Source organism: Oncorhynchus tshawytscha, linkage group LG04, assembly GCF_018296145.1.
Source record: "Oncorhynchus tshawytscha isolate Ot180627B linkage group LG04, Otsh_v2.0, whole genome shotgun sequence".
Classification (NCBI taxonomy): Eukaryota; Metazoa; Chordata; class Actinopteri; order Salmoniformes; family Salmonidae; genus Oncorhynchus; species Oncorhynchus tshawytscha.
Window position 1 is genome coordinate 23,807,896 of NC_056432.1, and position 19,880 is coordinate 23,827,775.

At 41.8% G+C, this 19,880-nt stretch overlaps 1 protein-coding gene and 1 long non-coding RNA gene across 6 annotated transcripts in view; both read right to left on the reverse strand.

The window, feature by feature from the left end:
- LOC112248400 (paxillin) overlaps window positions 1–16,473 on the reverse strand; it is a 28,568-nt gene extending 12,095 nt beyond the window's left edge. For all 3 annotated transcript variants that reach the window (XM_024417383.1, XM_024417381.1, XM_024417380.2), the window contains exon 1: window positions 16,326–16,473. In XM_024417383.1, coding sequence (XP_024273151.1) covers window positions 16,326–16,338 — 13 coding nt within the window. In that variant the 5' untranslated portion in view covers window positions 16,339–16,473. The remainder of the gene's footprint in view (window positions 1–16,325) is intronic.
- A 464-nt stretch (window positions 16,474–16,937) lies between these two features.
- On the reverse strand, window positions 16,938–19,212 carry LOC112249677. 3 transcript variants are annotated; one of them, XR_002953380.2, is made up of 2 exons: window positions 19,141–19,212; window positions 16,938–18,590 (listed from the first exon to the last, which is right to left on the reverse strand). It is a non-coding gene; the product is annotated as an uncharacterized LOC112249677 (long non-coding RNA). The 3 variants fall into 3 exon arrangements; XR_002953382.2 differs by having other exon boundaries at window positions 16,938–18,612; XR_002953381.2 differs by lacking the exon at window positions 19,141–19,212 and adding an exon at window positions 18,887–19,134.
- Window positions 19,213–19,880: the final 668 nt, after the last annotated feature.

Sequence of the window (19,880 nt, forward strand, 5' to 3'; positions counted from 1 at the left end):
CTTTTCAATGAAAGCATCTTAACAATAAAGTCATTGTTCAAACATAGGCCAACAGCCTTATGTGCATACTGTATGTGCATTCTTTGGGTGGTGGGTACGTGTAGATTCTTGCCTCTGTCCATAGCCCCCCCTCCTCCTAACTGTACCAAAGCCCTGCAGTCTTTATCTGATAGGCGGGAAGGTACATGGTGAATTCCACACATTCCACTGTCCGGCTCCGAGAGAGAAAGCAGCCAGGGAAACAGGGGAGGGCGGCAGAGGAGAGGCATGAGGTGGAGGCCAAGAATGGAAGAGAGGGATGATTTGGTTTACCCAGGGACTCTATCAGTAATATGTACAAAGATAAAAACACAGAATACAATGTTTTGTAATACAGGCTATAATTGGCAAGACAGAAACCACCAGTCAATCAGTTGCACTACGACTAGTTTCCAGATGAGGTAAAAAGAGAAAAACCTGTTTAGTTTAAAAACAATCGATGTACTACTCTATAATTTAGATAACAGGGCCAGATCAGAAAAGTACCACATACTTTAAAATTGCAGGAGAAGAGAGATGTCAATTTGTATTACCCATGGCAGGCCCAGAGTGCCATGCTTCCCAGGTTAACAGGCAGACAGGCAAGCTAATCTTTCCCACATCTTTAACACATTGGATACAGTGATGGGCCACCAGGGTCCACGACTCACCTGTTTATAGCTGGGGGCAGAACTGGCCACAGCCCCACGTAGAAAGTAACACTATCCGGCCTACCCAACATTATATTTATATCAATCAGGAGAGACAGGGGCCAGAGAGGGGTGGAGAGAAATACCACAGAGGAGAATAGCAGATAGGGAAGGGGGAGAAGGAGTATACAGCACAGAGAGAGAAGGGTGAACAGAGAGTGTAAAGATATTGAAGGGAGTACAGACACAGTGAGAGAGAGGGAGTGGTGTGGTGTCTCAGAGAAAGACAGAAAGATCTTGAAGCAAGATGGGGTCAACGGCTTCAAAATAATCCCCACCAAAAATACCCGCCCAAGCAGCCCCATATCCGAAAGATGACACTCCCCTGAAGAGAGCGCTGGACCAAAATAAAAGCACTTCCCCACAGGCCAGTAAATCAGATGACAGGGGAAAGTCTAAAAGACCATTTTGACACACAGTCATGCTTAGACATTGAGAACAAACTCGCACCAATAGATTAGTGAGAGAGCCAGCGGCTACCATGAGTTTGTGTGTTGGAGGGGGTGCGAAAACCTCAAGGATAGACGGTCTTGTTTCTCTTCCCCAAGTTCAGCTTGTGCAACAACACTGAATCAAACCAACCAACCTCCAAAAACAGCCAGCCATGCTCTATGGCCCTGTGGAATCCTCCACACTGAGCTCTTTGAACAACATGCCCTGGGGAGTCCCAGCCTGAGTAATGTGGGAAGAATCCAGCAGGAACTCAGATTCCTGCTCCATTACACTGACCCATCAGGAAAATAATTAGCACTGTTCTCAGAGCCAAGAAACAAGGCCAGAGAGAGAGGGGAAAGTGACAGAGTGTGAGAGAGGGAAACAGTTGAGGAAATAAAGGCAAAAGACGTGGTAGGAAAGAGGGCTTGACTAACTTTTATTGGTCAAAATTGTCCATAACAGCAATGGCAGAGCATTCATTTCCTGGCCCTGAACGCAGATTCTGCTCATTGTTTTCTCTTATGTTTCCTCAGGATGTGAGGCAGGGTTCATTGCCTAAGCAATGAGGTCAGTCATGCAGATCCCCCTCCCCCAGACTCAGAACAGGATGGGTGTGGAAGGAGCACAGAAAGAGCTGGACTGGACTGATTTACAGACAGGACCCTCACATTAGTTCAGAAGGCAGGCCCACAAACATACAGTAGTGGTAGGCATACAGGGAGAAACCCTACAGGTCCCTGGGGGTGATGACTAGTCTGGTAACACTGGCCCACTGCTGACTTACTGAAATACAGAAACTCACCAACTGCCAAAGTTGTAAGGACAGCTATGTTGTCTAAGTTACAGAGTGTGGTTGGAAAATATCGTAAACATTTAGGACCACTAGTGTTGGGCGGTATCCAGATTTTCATTCCATTTCTGTACCATACCGGGGTATATGGTATTACCAAATGTGCACACAAGGGGCGCTATAAATAATATGTTTTTTGGGGGATGCACAAAACAATTTAGGCACTAGGGATGTTGATCCAGGAGAGGATTGAATGTCTCGGTTGTAACCAAGAAGCTTGATATCTAGCCACTTAGCTAGGAATCCAAATGCATAGCTGGAGCCCTGAGCTAGATATAATTTGACACATCTTAGATTTCTTATAGTTATACTTAACTTATAAGCAGTGGCATAGCACCCCGTGGCACCCCTGCAGCACCCTCCAAAAAAAAAAAAAAAAAAATATATAAAAAAAAAAAAAAAAAATATATATATATATATATTTTAAACAGTATTTCGAAATAAACATTTTAAACCGTATACCGAGGTATCGCCCAAGCCTAAGGACCACACCATTTAACGTGCACCCAGTCCTCTCTTGAACAAGGGAATATGGCAATGTTTCTACAAGGTAATCAATGAATACAGTCCACAGCTCCTCAAAAGAGGATACAGGACCCTGAACAGCTTCTACCCAAAAGCTAAATCGTTAGTCCATGTAGCCATTTGGTTATCTGCCGGGACCCTTTTTGGACTAACTATGACTCATCACATATGCTGATGCTCATTTTTATCCTCCGTCACTTTAATCCTAGTTATATGTACAAATTTACCTCAATCACCTCATACCCCTGCACATCGACTCAGTACTGGTATCCCTTGTATATAGCCAGGTTATTGTTACTCATTGTGCATCTATTATTAAGCGTTTTACTTTTCTATTATTTATCTTTCTGTAACGGCAGTTGTTGGTGGAAGAAGGTGAAGACCAAGGTGCAGCGTGGTATGTGTCCATATTTATTAAAATGAACACGGAAATAACAAAGAGAAACGACTGAAAACAGTTCTGGCTGGTGCAGACACACAACAGAAAACAGTTCTGTCTGGTGCAGACACACAACAGAAAACAATCACCCATGAAACAATAGAAAAAAGGCTCCCTAAATATGGTTCTCAATCAGGGACAACGATTGATAGCTGCCTCTGAGAACCATACCAGGCCAAACACAGAAATAGCAAATCATAGAAAAACTAACATAGACAACCCACCCAACTCACACCCTGACCATACTAAAACAAAGACATAACAAAAGAAACAAGGTCAGAACGTGACACTTTCTTTCATTCTGCATTGTTAAGGGCCTGTAAGTAAGCATTTCACTGTTAGTCCACACCGGTTGTTCACGAAGCATGTAAAAAATAAAAAGTGATTACTGTTCAACAGACTGCAACGTTGCCTCTCCTATAATGCTGTCCTCTCAACCAGCTGCCCACCTACACACCACGCACCACTCTTATCTTAATGACTGGTCATGACATAAACGAAGGCTGCTTCAGCCCACAGGGACAGCCCATCTGTGTTTCCCAAGCATGGAGAGTCAATTATACAGGCTCCTGAGGAATTCACACAGAGAGGAGAGTGGGGACACGCCACACTAACACGCCAGTAAGACAGGCCACCTGACACTGACTGTCACATGTGGGTAAAGACGCACATCTGGGAGAAAGCTCAGCTGCACTGCGGCCACATCAGTAATGGTTCTGGGCCTTGTTCTGGACCTGGCTACCACCTGATCAGAGCTGCGTGAGACATGTCTGAGTCTCTGGAACGTTCACATGCCTTGTCTAACCTAGGATTGCTCACACGGTACAACAGAATCCCCCCTGCTTTTTGGGAGGGTAGGAAATGGGGACATCTCTGGTACACTGGGCCAAGTAGAAAGAGGAGAGGATGATTGGGTTACGCAGCTCTACGTCATCAGAGGAATCCCTGCAGAGACCAGGGAATAGGGTTTTACTAGGACACAGTAGGACTGACTGAGGGTACCGGATTGTGAAGAGCCCTTTCTTTACAGGGCCAGTATGGAACAGTGGTGGGAGTTGGTGAGCTGTAACCCAGTAAGTATTTGGCCTTGATGTTAAGACATTCCACAGCAGCCTCTCCCCCTCCCTCAGGCCTGGCTTCCCCCGACTTAAGTGAGACAGCAGGCTCCCTCTCAGTTAACAATCAGTCCTTTCACTGGCTCAGAGCAGCTTTACCATCTAATGAGCCATGGAGGTATTCTCAGATCAGGCAAAGCACAAAAGATGTGTTTTTTAGGAGGAGACATCTCACTGACATGGTATTTTGGGTCATTCATGCTCTACAACAGTGCCCATCAGCCAGCATGATCAGCCAGATGCTTGGTCCCTAAAATGCACTGACACATGTAACCATGGAATATGATCTATGTGTACAAGTATGAATGGTACAGGTTCGCATACAGTAGGCTCTGCTATTAGAGGTATGCCGGGTTCCAGGCGTTTGTGTAAATATCTCTAGTACATATCTGTATCTGAGAAAGTCCTCTAGTCGTTTGAAGACCCATATTGCTGCAGGTCTGTAGGATACTCTAATGTCTGAGTATGTACTCTAAACATGACTACCCAGCTAACAAACATTCCCAGAACTTTAGAGAAAGTTCCCTTAAGTCTCAATAGGTCATTAACTAACGTTATCATAGGAATGTTCCCGTGATGTCCTAGGAATGTTTCCAAGAGAACATCACCTTAAATGTTAAATAGAACGTCGTTACCTTCTTCTCAGAACTTAAGATGTTAATATTAATGTCTCCAGTTCTGATTGTTAGGAGAATATTCCATCAACATCCCACCCAACATAAACTATTAAGACTATGTTCTGTGTAAGTGGAACCGTGGCAAGAACATTTGTGCCAAATGTGTCATTACTCATCTTGTTACTGTTGCCCAGCCAATCAAGGGCCTGATTGGTGAACCACTGATCCACTCACAGAGCTCCGTCTGTTGGCAAGATTAGGGACACACACACAGTGCTTTTAACAGTGTTCGCAGCTTCCATATTTGCCACACATGATTTAATTGTGCATGTTCATTTATACATGAAGTATTATTCAGCATATCCTCACTCGGGAGTTGAACTCACAACCTCTTGGTTTACGATATGGTAATCTTCCTGCTACAACACCATGTCTGTGTCAGCTGATATGACTCTTCTCTCATCATTGATTTGATTTAAATTATTTCAGCAATTTAAGAGCTTTCTGTTTAGGGGTCTAATGTTGGGGCATTTGACCCCATTTTAATCTTACTCCTGAATCAGTATGATAAACTATTTTGTCATTTTTCTACATTAAAATGTCAAGAAGATGGAAAGTTGCGCAGCGAAATAGAATGAATAAATACTAATAATTTATGAGGTAGTGGAAAGGTGGTCAATTTGTGCTCAAGGTGTAATCCTACAGATTCCCAGCTTTCAACGAGAAACTGATTTTAATTAGATACTTTTGGTCATGTAGTGTACGTAAACACCTGCTTGTCAAACATCTCATTACAAAATCATGGACATTAATATGGAGTGGTCCCCCTTTGCTGCTTTTAACAGCCTCCACTCTTCTGGGAAGGCTTTACACTAGACGTTGGAACATTGTTCTAGGGACTTGCTTCCATTCAGCCACAAGAGCGTTAGTGAAGTCGGGCACCAATGTTGGGCGATTAGGCCTGGCTCGCAGTCGGCGTTCTAATTCATCCCAAAGGAGTTTGATGGGGTTGAGGTCAGGGCTCTGTACAGGCCAGTCAAGTTCTTCTATGCCAATCTAGTCAAATCATTTCTGTATGGACCTCACTTTGTGCACCGGGGCATTGTCATGTTGAAACAGGAAAGGGCCTTCCCCAAACTGTTGCCACAATGTTGGAAGCACAGAATCATCTAGAAGGTCAATGTGTTAAGGATTTCCCTTCACTGGCACTAAGGGGCCTAGCCCAAACCATGAAAACAGCCCCAGACCATTAGTCCTCTTCCACCAAGCTTGTGTGCCCTACCACTTCGCAGTTGAGCCATTGTTACTCCTAGACACTTCCACTTCACAATACAGCACTTACAGTTGACCAGGGCAACTCTAGCAGGGCAGAAATTTTAGAAACTGACTTGTTGGAAAGGTGGCCACCTATGACCGTGCCACGTTGAAGAAGTCACTGAATCATTAAGGCCATTCTACTGCCAATGTTGGTCTATGGAGATTGCATGGCAGTGTGCTTGATTGTATACACCTGTTAGCAACAGGTGTGGCTGAAATAGCAAAATCCACTAATTTTATAGGGGTGTCAACACACATTTGTATATAAAGTGTAAGATAGGGGTGTTGTCATTAATTGACATGAACATATTTGATAAGAATGTGAAGGTAGTGTGACTCCCCTTGCGGATCTCAAACCCAGGCCACCAGCACTTATGATGAACGCCATAACCACTGGGATATCCTTGGGACATGTGCTTGCTTAAAAGGCCAGTATAGTTAGGACCTGTCCAGAAGCAAACCCTAACTCTTTCTCTGTAGGCACTTGTGAAACAACTAGATAGGTGTAAACAGGAGTAATATTAAAAACAGGGTTATATGGCCCACAAACATTAGACAACTATACAAAAAGCCCTAAAATTGCTGAAATAAGGGAATCAAATCAATGAGAGAATAGTCAAGATTAACGGATAACTGCAGTGGCAAACCGTGATTATCTGACCTAGGCTTTAGTTGTGGAAACAAATGACAATACATCAGATCAAATTTAGAAAAAGAACAGAAACAAAGCATCACTTAATGCACCCGACATTATATTGTGTAGTCGAACCATTGCAGGCTCTAGTGCAGGAGACGCAATGCTTTTTGATGAAAATCTAAAAGCAGCTGTGCTTCGGGCTGCAGCACACAGACAACAATTATTTTCTGTCCTCAGATACAGAGCTGTGATACCCGGTGTGCAGATGAAGAGGTCCCAATAGAATAAGGGTACATCCTCGTATACCATGGATTGTATGTGTAACAAGGTTAGCAAAATGTTAACTAAAATAAAGTTTGAAAGTCACACAATGAACCTATTACAACTGGAGCAGGCCAACCCTGCTGGGTGTGCAGGTTTATGTTCCAGCCCAGCACTAACACACCTGATTCACTGTATTGAACATAATTGGTTAATAATCAAGTGCGCTATTGCTAGCTGGAACAGAAGTCTGCTCACCAAGTAGATCAAATCAAAGTTTGTCACTTGTGCTGAATACAACAGACCTTACAGTGAAATGCTTACTTACAGGCTCAAACCAATAGTGCAAAAAAGGAATTAGGTGAACAATAGGTAAGTAAAGAAATAAAACAGTAAAAAGACAGGCTATAAAAGTAGCGAGGCTATAAAAGTAGCAAGGCTACATACAGACATAGTTAGTCAGGCTGATTGAGACGCTTTCTGTCTCCTAGAGATGAACGTACTTTGGTGCGAAAAGTGCAAATTAATCCCAGAACAGCAGCAAAGGACCTGGAGGAAACAGGTACAAAAGTATCTATATCCACAGTAAAACGAGTCCTGTGTCGACATAACCTGAAAGGCAGCTCAGCAAAGAAGACACTGCTCCAAAACCTCCATAAAAAAGCCAGACTACAGTTTGCAACTACACATGGGGACAAAGATCATACTTTTTGGAGAAATGTCCTCTGGTCTGATGAAACAAAAATAGAACTGTTCGGCCATAATGACTATTGTTATGTTTGGAGGAAAAAGGGGGAGGCTTGCAAGCCGAAGAACACCATCCCTACGGTGAAGCACGGGGGTGGCAGCAATGCCACCACAGCATTCTGCAGCGATACGCCAACCCAATCTGATCATACAACTGTGTGATCACGCACTATGGAGTAACTTCTTTGAAGTGTTGAAACTTGTTAACTATTATTCAAGACAAACTAGTATCATACATGTACAAATCAGTACACCCACACATTTTATTTGACATTTATTTACATAGGCAAGTCAGTTAAGTCTTATTTTCAATGAAGGCCTAGGAACAGTCAAATAGCCCTACACCTGGAGGTGTGTTGGGTCATTGTCCTGTTGAAAAACAAATGATAGTCCCACAAAGCACAAACCAGATTGGGTTGGTGTATCGCTGCAGAATGCTGTGGTAGCCATGCTAGTTAAGTACGCCTTGAATTCTATATAAAAACACTGACAGTGTCACAAGCAAAGCACCGCCACACCTCCATACTTCTTGGCGGGAACCACACATGCAGAGATCATCCGTTCACCTACTCCGCATCTCATAAAGACATGGTAGTTGGGACCAAACATCTCACAATTTGGAGTCATCAGACCAAAGGACAGATTTCCACCAGTCTAATGCCCATTGCTCGTGTTTATTGGCCCAAGCAAGTCTCTTCTTCCTATAGGTGTTATTTACTAGTCGTTTCTTTGCAGCAATTTGACAATGAAGGTCTGATTCACGCAGTCTCCTCTGAACAGTTTATGTTGAGATGTCTGTTGAACTCTGAAGCATTTTTTTGGGGGCTGCAATTTGAGGCTGGTAATTAATGAACTTATCCTCTGCAGCAGAGGTAACGCTGGGTCTTCCTTTCCTGTGGTGGTCCTCATGAGAGCCAGTTTCATCATAGCACTTGGTGACTGTGACTGCACTTGAAGAAATGTTCAAAGGTCTTGAAATGTTCTGGATTGACTGATCTTCATGTCTTAAAGTAATGGACAGTTGTTTCGCTTTGCTTATTTGAGCTGTTCTTGCCATAATAGGGACTTGGTCTTTTACCAAATACGGCCGTCTTCTGTATACCATCCTTACCTTGTCACAACACAACTGATTGGCTCAAACACATAAAGGAAAGAAATTCCACAAATTAACAAGGCACACCTGTTAATTGAAATGCACTCCAGGTGGCTACCTCATGAAGCTGGTGGAAAGAATGCCAAAAGTGTGCAAAGCTGTCAAAGGCAAAGGGTGGCTACTTTGAAGAATCTCAAATAAACAAATCAAAATAACACTTTTTTGGTTACTACATGATTCCATGTGTTATTTCATAGTTTAATGTATTCACTATTATTCTACAATGTAGAAAATAGTAAAAAAAAAGAAAAACCCTTGAATGAGTAGGCATGTCCAAACTTTTGACTGGACTTTTGACTGGTACTGTTGCTTAAGGGGGCACCTTTGACACGACAACAAGGTGAAGGTGCTCTTTACTCAAATGGCACAACAGAATCATACAGATGGTCCACAGCATACAGTGCATTCACTAAGTATTCAGACCTTCTCTACATTGTTACGTTACAGCCTTATTCTAAAATCGATTACATTTTTTTTTTTAAATCCTCAATCTACACACAATACCCCATAATGACAAAACAAAAACAGTTTAGAACTTAAATACATTTACATAAGTATTTAAAACATTTGCTATGAGACTCGAAATTGAGCTCAGGTACATCCTGTTATCCATTGATACTTGGAGTCCATTTGTGGTAAATTCAATTGATTGGACATGTTTTGGAAAGGCACACACCTGTTTATATTAGGTCCCACAGTTGACAGTGCATTTCAGAGCAAAAAACCAAGCCACGATGTCGAATAATGGTCTGTAGCGCTCCGAGACAGGATTGTGTCGAGGCACAGATCTGGGGAAGGGTACCAAAAAACCTCTGCCGCATGAAAGTCCCCAAGAACACATTGGCCTTATTCAATCTTAAATGGAATTAGTTTGGAACCACCAAGACTCTTTCTAGAGCTGGCTACACAACCAAACTGAGCAATCAGGGGAGAAGGGCCTTGGTCAGGGAGGTGATCAAGAAACTGATGGCCACTCCTCAGTAAAAGGCACATGACAGCCCGCTACAAGTTTGAGACTCCTTTGGGGGCCTTTTGGCAGACCATGAGAAACAAGACTCTCTGGTCTGATGAAACCAAGATTGAACTCTTTGGCCTGAATGCCAAGCGTCACAACTGGAAGAAACCTGGCACTATCCCTATGGTGAAGCATGGTGGTGGCAGCATTATGCTGTGAGGAAGTTTTTCAGCGGCAGGGACTGGAAGACAAGTTAGCATCCAGGGAAAGATGAATGGAGCAAAGTACAGAGAGATCCTTGATGAAAACCTGCTCCAGAGTGCTCAGGACCTCAGACTGGGGTGAAGGTTCACCTTCCAACAGGACAATGACCCTAAGCAAACAGCCAACACAACGCAGGAGGGGCTTCGGGTCAAGTCTCTAAATGTCCTTGAGTGGCCCAGCCAGAGCCCGGACTTGAACCCGATCGAACATCTCTGGAGAGACCCGAAAATAGCTGTGCAGCGGCACTCCCCTTCCAACATGACAGAGCTTGAGAGGATCTTCAGAGAAGAATGGGGAAAAACTCAAAATACAGGTGTGTCAAGCTTGAAGTGTCATACCCAAGAAGATTGGGGCAGCAGGTAGCCTAGTGGTTAGACCGTTGGACTAGTAACAAAAAGGTTGTAAGATCAAATCCCGAGCTGACAAGGTAAAAATCTGTCGTTCTGCCCCTGAACAAGGCAGTTAACCCACTGTTCCTAGGCAGTCATAGAAAATAAGAATTTGTTCTTAACTGACTTGCCTAGTTAAATAAAGGTCAAATGAAAGAGTTGAGGCTGTAATTGCTGCTTCAACAAAGTACTAAAATTTCATTTTTAAAATAAATTTGCAAAAATGTCTAAACCTGTTTTTGCTTTGTCATTATGGGGTATTGTGTGTAGATTGATGAGGGGGGGGGATAATTTAATACATTTTCGAATAGTTTAACGTAACAAAATGTGTAAAAAGTCAAGTGGTCTGAATACTTTCCGAATGCACTGTATCTTGTATTACTGAAGGATGCCTCCTTTCATATCTGGAAAAGGACAAGATGGAAAAGGACTGCTGCTGCAGTTTCTACTTTGTCCTTATCCAGATCATCTTCACAGTGGGAATCCAGTCGACATGGGTGTCTTGACAGAGATCAGCTGGTGAACCTACTGTAGTACATAAACAAATGAAAAGCATACCTGATGTTAGAATAGCACTTCTTTAGGTCACCTATACCAACCTTAATTGTTTTGTTTAACTCATTTTGGTGTTTAAGTCAAAGATGAAATATATTGGGCTGGAACAACCAATAATCAACACAGCGTCCTCTCCCATTGAGACCTTTGTCCTATGCTGTAATGTCCATACATTTTATCTCCTCTTATGAATAAAGTTCAACAAATCATCAAATGCCCGAATACAACAGGTGTAAACAATGCAGTTCAATAAATAAAGTTTAGAAAATATTTACTAAATACACAAAAAAAGTTTTAAAAAATGTAATTTGATCAATTGTTCAGCAGTCTTGGGGGTAGAAGCTGTTAAGGAGCCTTTTTGGTCCTAGACTTGGCGCTCCAGTACTGCTTGCCGTGCAGTAGCAGAGAGAACTGTATATGACTTGGGTGATTGGAGTCGGACAAATTTTTGGGCCTTCCTCTGACACCACCTATTATATAGGTCCTGGATGTCAGGAAGCTTGGCCCCAGTGATGTACTGGTCCGTATGCACTACCCTCTGTAGTGCCTTACGGTCTGATGTCGAGCAATTGGCATACCAGGCCGTGATGCAACCAGTCAGGATGCTCTCGATGGTGCAGCTGTAGAAATTTGAGGATCTGGGGACCCATGCCAAATATTTTTAGTCTCCCGAGGGGGAAAAGGTGTTGTCATGCCCTCTTCACACCTGTCTTGGTGTGTTTGGACCATCATAGTTCGTTGGTGATCTGGACACCAAGGAACTAGAAATAAGCATTTTCTGGTTTGCATATGGCTTTATACAGCTCGTTGAGTCGAGTCTTAGTGCCATCATCGATTTGTGGTGGTGTTTAGACAGCTACGAATAATATAAATGGGAACCATCTTAGTAGATGGTGTGGTCTACAGCATATCATGAGGTATTCTACCTCAGGCGAGCAATACCTCAAGACTTTAATATTAGACATTGCGCACCAGCAGTTATTGACAAATAGACACACACCCCCACCCCTCGTATTATCAGCCGTAGCTGCCCTGTCCTGCCGATTCATGGAGAAGCCAGCTCTATATAATCTGTGTCGTCATTCAGCCATGTCTAGGTGAAACATAAGATATTACAGTTTTTAATGTCCAGTTGGTAGGATAGTATTAAATTGTAGATCGTCCAGTTTGTTTTCCAATGATTGCACGTTGGCCAATAATACGGAGGGTAGTGGTCGTTTACCTACTCGTCGGCAAATTCTTACAAAGGCACTCTGCCCTTCCCCCCCTTTTTCTTCACGTTGATAATGGGGATTTGGGCCCTGTCTTGACAAAGCAGTATATCCTTTTCATCGGACTCATTAAAGAATCTTTGTCCAGTTCAAGGTGAGTAATAGCTGTTCTAATGTCCAGCAGCTCTTTTCAGTCATAAGAGACATGTACAAAACGAGTTACAAACAATGTGAAAAAACAAAAAAATAGCAGTTGGTTATTATCAAATGAATATAGTAACCACACATTTTTGGGATAATGTCCTCCAGGCTATATGGACATCATACTGTACAATTTGAGTCTTTCCTTTTCATGGTCATGGCTAGAAAGGATCCAACTTTTTTCAAATTAACATCATTCTAGATTACATGGTTGCATTCAAAAGAAGTTTTTTTTTTTAAATTGATTGTTGTCAGTAGAGTAGGCCTAGGCTACCATCGTATTATAAAAGATTTGGCTAATGTCTCCAGTCAAAGTGTAGTACAGCTGCTTCAAATGCCATATTTTTAGTAAAGAAACATCTGATATAGCCTATAAGCCTGTGCCACTATGCACGTATTAATAGTCTAAATTATCACTATCCAATCTACTCTAAACATTAGGAATACTAGTCTTATGTTAGTCTGTAAATGCTAATAATAGAGGCATGTAGTTATTTGTTATAAAATGTGCCTTTTTATGGCAAAAAAATTGCTTCCACAAAACTTGACTCACTTGACACATGCCAATAGCTCAACTACAAGCTATCTAGCTAGCAAATATTGGGTTCAGGTCTTGATGGGCAAAACGTTTATTTTTTATTTTCTGACAGTTCTTGAGTCATCTCATTGCTGCCATCAATGGTGTTTCATGATTCATGATTGTAAACATGTTTTTTCCCCCGTTGTCTTTCCTGCCTTGTTAGAGCAGCTAAACAATCCACATAAAATCACCAGGGTGATTAATCTATTAGTTTTAGGCACTGTTATCATGCAGTTTGGGGATGCAACTCGGCTGTTGTCAGAATAATTAATGTCTTCCAACATGGCCAGCAGGAGGCGTCGTATGTCAACTGCAAACCCGATATAGGCTCAAATCTAGGTTGTGCCTTTAGATTTAGAGAAAACTAAGGAAGAATTTCACTTCAAACCCCTGGCGTAGTCTGCTTGGTCTGTTTCGCAAACGTTCCCGGAAGTCTGGCTATGTTGCACCTCTGGGTTGAGAAACTCTGGCCTAGACACCTCACTTTTTTTCCTTTCAATTTTTTTTATGGCCGCCCATTGCAAGTCAAAATGTGATTGGTTCATTCCACTGTCACTCCAAAATTCTGCACTAATAGCTGAACGGCATAGGCCTTCTGTCCAGCTTCTGAAGGCCAAGCCAATGGCTGGCTGAGCTAGCTAGACTTTTCTACCCAGACACCACCAAAAGAAAATCCAGATTGAAGAGAAAAACCTATCCAGTTTTAACCCTTTCCAACACAACCCAAAGCGATGAAATCAGGAGATTATTAAAAATATGAAAAAGAAATTAAAACAATTTAAATATTATATATATAGTACCAGTCAAAAGTTGACACACCTACTCATTCAAGGGTTTTTTTCTTTATTTGGACTATTTTATCCACTGTAGAATAGCAAAAACATCAAAACTATTAAATAACATATATAGAATAATGTAGTAACCAAAAAAAATCTTAAACAAATCTAAATATATTTCAGATTTGAGTTTCTTCAAAAAAAAAGCCACCCTTTGCCTTGATGAGAGCTTGGCCAAGCCCATCAAGGATCTGATTGGTGAACCACTGATCCATTCACAGCTCTATTTTTGTTGGTAAAGTTTGGGGGACACATGCACAATGTTTTTAACAGTGTTTTCGACTTACATATTTGACATACATGATTACAGTGTACATGTCAATTTATATTGTTCTTCTTGCTACTGCACTTGAAGAAACATTCAGAGTTCTTGACTGACCTTCATGTCTTAAAGTAATGATGGACTGTCATTTCTCTTTCCCTATTTGAGCTGTTATTGCCATAATATTGATCTGGTCTTTTACCAAATAGGGCTTTCTTCTGTATACCACCCCTACCTTGTCACAACACAACTGATTGGCTCAAACGCATTAAGAGCGAAAGAAATTCCACAAATTAACATTTAACAAGGCACACCTGTTCATTTAAATGCATTCCAGGTGAACGGGAACTTCAGGCGACTGATACACAGGAATGTTCTTGCAACATTCCTATCAAACGTGTCTAGTACATTATTATCTTGTATTCTGAGAACATGGCCATGTATGTTTGGTGTAATATTCCCCTAACCCTCAGGAAACTACATCAATGAGAACATTGTAACCACATTCTAGAGATGTTCTGTTTGACATTAAGGGAATTTTCACCTAACACCAAAATACGCTGAAGAAGGTGCTCAGAAGGTTTTTGCTAACATAAATCAAATTCATTTAATTAACGGAAAACTGGACACAGAGGAACCTTACAAAAATGATCTCCCTAGAATGGTTAGCTGGGTAGCCTTGGACAGGGGTTGGACATGAGACCCAGCCTTGGACAGTTTCAGCCTTGGACAGTTTCAGCCTTGGACAGTTTCAGCCTTGGACAGTTTCAGCCTTGGACAGTTTCAGCCTTGGACAGTTTCAGCCTTGGACAGTTTCAGCCTTGGACAGTTTCAGCCTTGGACAGTTTCAGCCTTGGACAGTTTCAGCCTTGGACAGTTTCAGCCTTGGACAGTTTCAGCCTTGGACAGTTTCAGCCTTGGACAGTTTCAGCCTTGGACAGTTTCAGCCTTGGACAGTTTCAGCCTTGGACAGTTTCAGCCTTGGACAGTTTCAGCCTTGGACAGTTTCAGCCTTGGACAGTTTCAGCCTTGGACAGTTTCAGCCTTGGACAGTTTCAGCCTTGGACAGTTTCAGCCTTGGACAGTTTCAGCCTTGGACAGTTTCAGCCTTGGACAGTTTCAGCCTTGGACAGTTTCAGCCTTGGACAGTTTCAGCCTTGGACAGTTTCAGCCTTGGACAGTTTCAGCCTTGGACAGTTTCAGCCTTGGACAGTTTCAGCCTTGGACAGTTTCAGCCTTGGACAGTTTCAGCCTTGGACAGTTTCAGCCTTGGACAGTTTCAGCCTTGGACAGTTTCAGCCTTGGACAGTTTCAGCCTTGGACAGTTTCAGCCTTGGACAGTTTCAGCCTTGGACAGTTTCAGCCTTGGACATGAGACCCATATATAAAACAGAAGACACTCGGCCTGCTATCAGCACAGAACTACCACTAGAAATAAAGTCAGAGACAACCAAATACAAGTAGGGATCCAACCACTATATAATAAGTAAATATTTAGTTTCACTCATATGCCATGAATATTGCCATTAAAAGTTAGTCAATCTAATTTGAGCAGGGTGCCTGTGGAGAAGGCACAACCATATTTGCCATACAATAAGTGACAATGGGCTTGATTAAAATTCAAGCGGCAGACATACACTATTTATGACATTTCACATGTTTTTCTTATATTGAGATTGTGTCGCAATTTGGAACGTTTGGATAACACTGAACATAAAAGGCTATAACGTTACAAACTTGCTCCGTGTTACTTTGGCCAACTTCAAGCATCTGTACCAACTGCAATGAGACCGAGTTGTTGTAAAAAAATAATGCAAATAATACAAAAATACGCCCATAACTCTTACGCCTACGATGGTAAAGTCAATCAATATGGGTGGAATCTCGTTTTTATACAAACAATGTTGACACCATCAGACGAACTTTCACTAAAATGTTTGCATAAATTCTTAGTTTAAAAAAATAAAATGTAAACTGACGAGATTACTTGTTATTATTCAGTTCGAATGCGGGAAATCCGACATGAAAAGATAAACAATGTTTAATTCGAAGCTTTTGTACGTAGTTTAAACTTTAAACCAACTCTCCCTGTTGGCTTCAGATATTTACAAAAATCCCAGGCCGTCGATTATCCCAAGACCTTGAAATCTCCGGCGCCTCGAAATACATTGTTTTCTCTCCACCCATACTTACCGCTATACTAAATAGAAAAAGGCTGAGATTAGAAAAGGACATGGTTTGAACTTACCTAAATCGTCCATACTTCCAGAATTGGCTTCACCAGTTAAAAAATGTTTCGATGTCCGTGATTTCCTCTCAAAATCTCAATTAGTTTACTCACTGTGCTGAAGTTGGTTGGGAAGTACAATACATGACCGCACAGCGACGAGCACGCGCATCTATATACGCCGACATGAAGAGATCCCGGGTTGTTTAAATAACTTTGATAAAGGGCGGCCTCTAGCGAGTGAACTAAATTTATACAAAGTACCATACTACTGTATATCAGACAGGCTCGTACTTAAACCTGTGGACAGGCTGCCTAAAATAAACATTGTTATATGAAAACAGTGTAACCGCGATTGATGAAGAAACATTTTTACACAATTTACAGCAGCTACATCTACCTATTTGTTTTATTAGTTACAAGCCAGCGTAGATCAATTCCACCTCAATAACGAAAATGATTTTCATACCTAAAAAAAATGTTTCAGCTTGGGCATTTTTCAAATTTGTGAAAAATGTAATTGATAAGAGAATTATGTTCTCCAGGTACATCACCCAATTTAATTATATTACTCTCAGTCTGCAAACCAGAATTTGTAAGATCCTGGTCGAATGAAACAGACAGAGGCCCAGCTAAATAGTAAAAAATGTTTATTCACGGGAACGTTCTAAAGTCAAGAATACAAAACAATTCATTTAATACTGACTTCTCAAGCCCACACATACACACAAAGACGCACACTGTCTGTCTCACTACCCAGCCGACAGAGATAGTGACCTTGTCCTACCCGTTCTCTCCCAAATCTCTAGTCAGGTCGGCACCAAGCTCAGACAGTCTGTGTTTAAAATACCATAAAGACATATTGTTTTACCCTAATTCTGACTAGGACAACACATTTCTTGATTATGATTTTATACATGCTAATCAATTCCATACAATTATATGTTTCAGGGCAGAATATTCTAATCATTCAATTAACAGACAATTCTTTACCTATCAGTAATCCTAATGTGTAAGTACCTGTAAGAATTCTCTTGAGGAATTGTTCATACTAAAATCAGAAGAGGCCATGCAAATGTAGAATAGCTTTATTATACAGATACCACACAAAATACTTGTATTTCAATCATCAGCTGTCAGAGGTTTCATAATTAACTGACCATATAGCCAAATGTGAATTGAATTTAGATTCCAGCAACTGCAAGGAGGACCTTTTTAATCATTACCACTTCCCCATTGTTCAGTGTCTGAAAAGTGGAAATGCTGGCTACTCTTTTGTTAGAGGCAACGTAACATCTCTACTTCAATTCCAAGCTAAAACTTAAAAACAACTCCACATCTGGTTTTGAGGCATCTTCGGTTACTCATTTCAAGGTGTAACTTCACAGACAGTGGAGGTGATCCTGAGATGTTCTGCCTATACGCCTCTCAGAAGTCCACAGCCTTGAGTTTCCTCTCTTGTGCCTGGATCAGAGGCTGCTGTGAGAGGATCTTCCTGTGGAGGCGGTGGTGCTTGCCGATTCCTAGTCTAGGCAGGTCACGGTTCAGGCCCTCCAGCAGAACACAGGACTTACACAGCGCCTGGCTGTAGATGTAGCCACAGGACTGTTTAAGAACCGTTTAAACTAGGCTACACATCTGAAATAAGATAGATAAAATAAGCCTGCTCAATAACAAATACATTTGTCTTATATATTACCTGCATATATCTTATCAACCTTCAGCATCATGGCTCCCCTGTCCAGAGCCTGTCTTCGGGAACACTCCACAGAAAGAGCAATTGTTCTTCAGTCCGATCTGCTTCACTATGGCATCCATGGTCCAGCCATACAGCTCCTCATAGGACACAATCTTCAGAGGTAGTTCATACTACTGCTGGTTCTCTTCAGTCTCCAAGGAGTCATCACGGTTACCTGTCATGCCCTCGTCCACTGAGAGCAGCATTAGTTTCAGGCTATAGTTATAGCGCTCATTTAGGACCTTCATGAGGTGTGCCTCTTCCACCAATCCATTTGTTTTTTATGGACAGAAAAGAGCAGAAGCTCTGAGCTGTCCGATCAGGTCCATTGTTTACTGAGGTGGCCAGCACAGTGGAATCCTTCCCGCCAGAGGCACCAATGCCCACAGTCTCTCCATCTTTGAAGAGCTGTGCTGATATTATTGTCTGATGCACCTCCTCCTCAAAGGCCCAGAAGAGGGACTCTTTGGACAAGGAATGGGCCGGCTTTGGACGTTTCAGCACTGCACTCTTCTCAGCACAGCTGCTACAAATGACTGGCATCTTGACTGTGGAGGACAGGAGAGTTTGCTATATGAAGGCAATAGCATAAATGATTATCCTCTTACAGGGTTGAAATATTCACCTGTGTTATAAGAGTTAAGTATAGGATGTCAAACAGACTACTACTAGCCAGCTAAGGGTTCTGCATATAGACTGAAGGTTCTGAAGAATACTGGACAACCTATGCAAATAACATCTAGCTAACAACAATGTCAGTTTAGGTTATCTAGCTAGCTAGAAAATATATACTTTGATGAGCGGCTTGACAGCTAGTTAGCTAAAGATGCTAGCTTGCACTTACTTAACCGCTGCTGAAAACTGAAATTGAAAGTCTCGCCTCTAGCCCTGCTCGATCCTTGAGCTCCTGTTTTTATGCCATGTCTAAACTTGTTTTTTAAAATGCCGCGTTAAAAACTACTGGAAACTGGGAACTCGGAAATCTTCGACTTCTGTGGGTTCAAAACAACTGGGAACTGAAAAAACTATTTGAACGGTCACTTAAGTCATGAGTTGACCTCGTTCACAGTTTTTTTTGAAAGCGACATAATATCTTACCAATGCAACGTGATCTTCGTAGTCTTCTTCTTCTTCTTCTTCTTCTTCTTCTTCTTCAGAGTTTAACGGCGGCTGGCATCCAATATGTTGCGTTACCGCCCCCAACTGGACTATAATATTTTATTTTTTTCACCTTTATTTAACCAGGTAGGCAAGTTGAGAACAAGTTCTCATTTACAATTGCGACCTGGCCAAGATAAAGCAAAGCAGTTCGACACATACAACGACACAGAGTTACACATGGAGTAAAACAAACATACAGTCAATAATACAGTATAAACAAGTCTATATACGATGTGAGCAAATGAGGTGAGATAAGGGAGGTAAAGGCAACAACAACAAAAAAAGCCACCATGGTGGCAAAGTAAATACAATATAGCAAGTAAAACACTGGAATGGTAGATTTGCAGTGGAAGAATGTGCAAAGTATAAATAAAAACAATGGGGTGCAAAGGAGCAAAATAAATAAAATAAATACAGTAGGGAAAGAGGTAGTTGTTTGGGCTAAATTATAGGTGGGCTATGTACAGGTGCAGTAATCTATATAGTCATATAATATAAATCCTGTATACTTTGTGATACAAAATGAAAACGAACCCTACACTTCTGGAGGCTGTTGAGGGGAGGACGGCTAATAATAATGGCTGTTTGATGTATTTGATACCATTCCACTGATTCCGCTCCAGCCATTACCACGAGCCCACCCTATCCTCAATTAAGGTACCACCAACCTCCTGTGC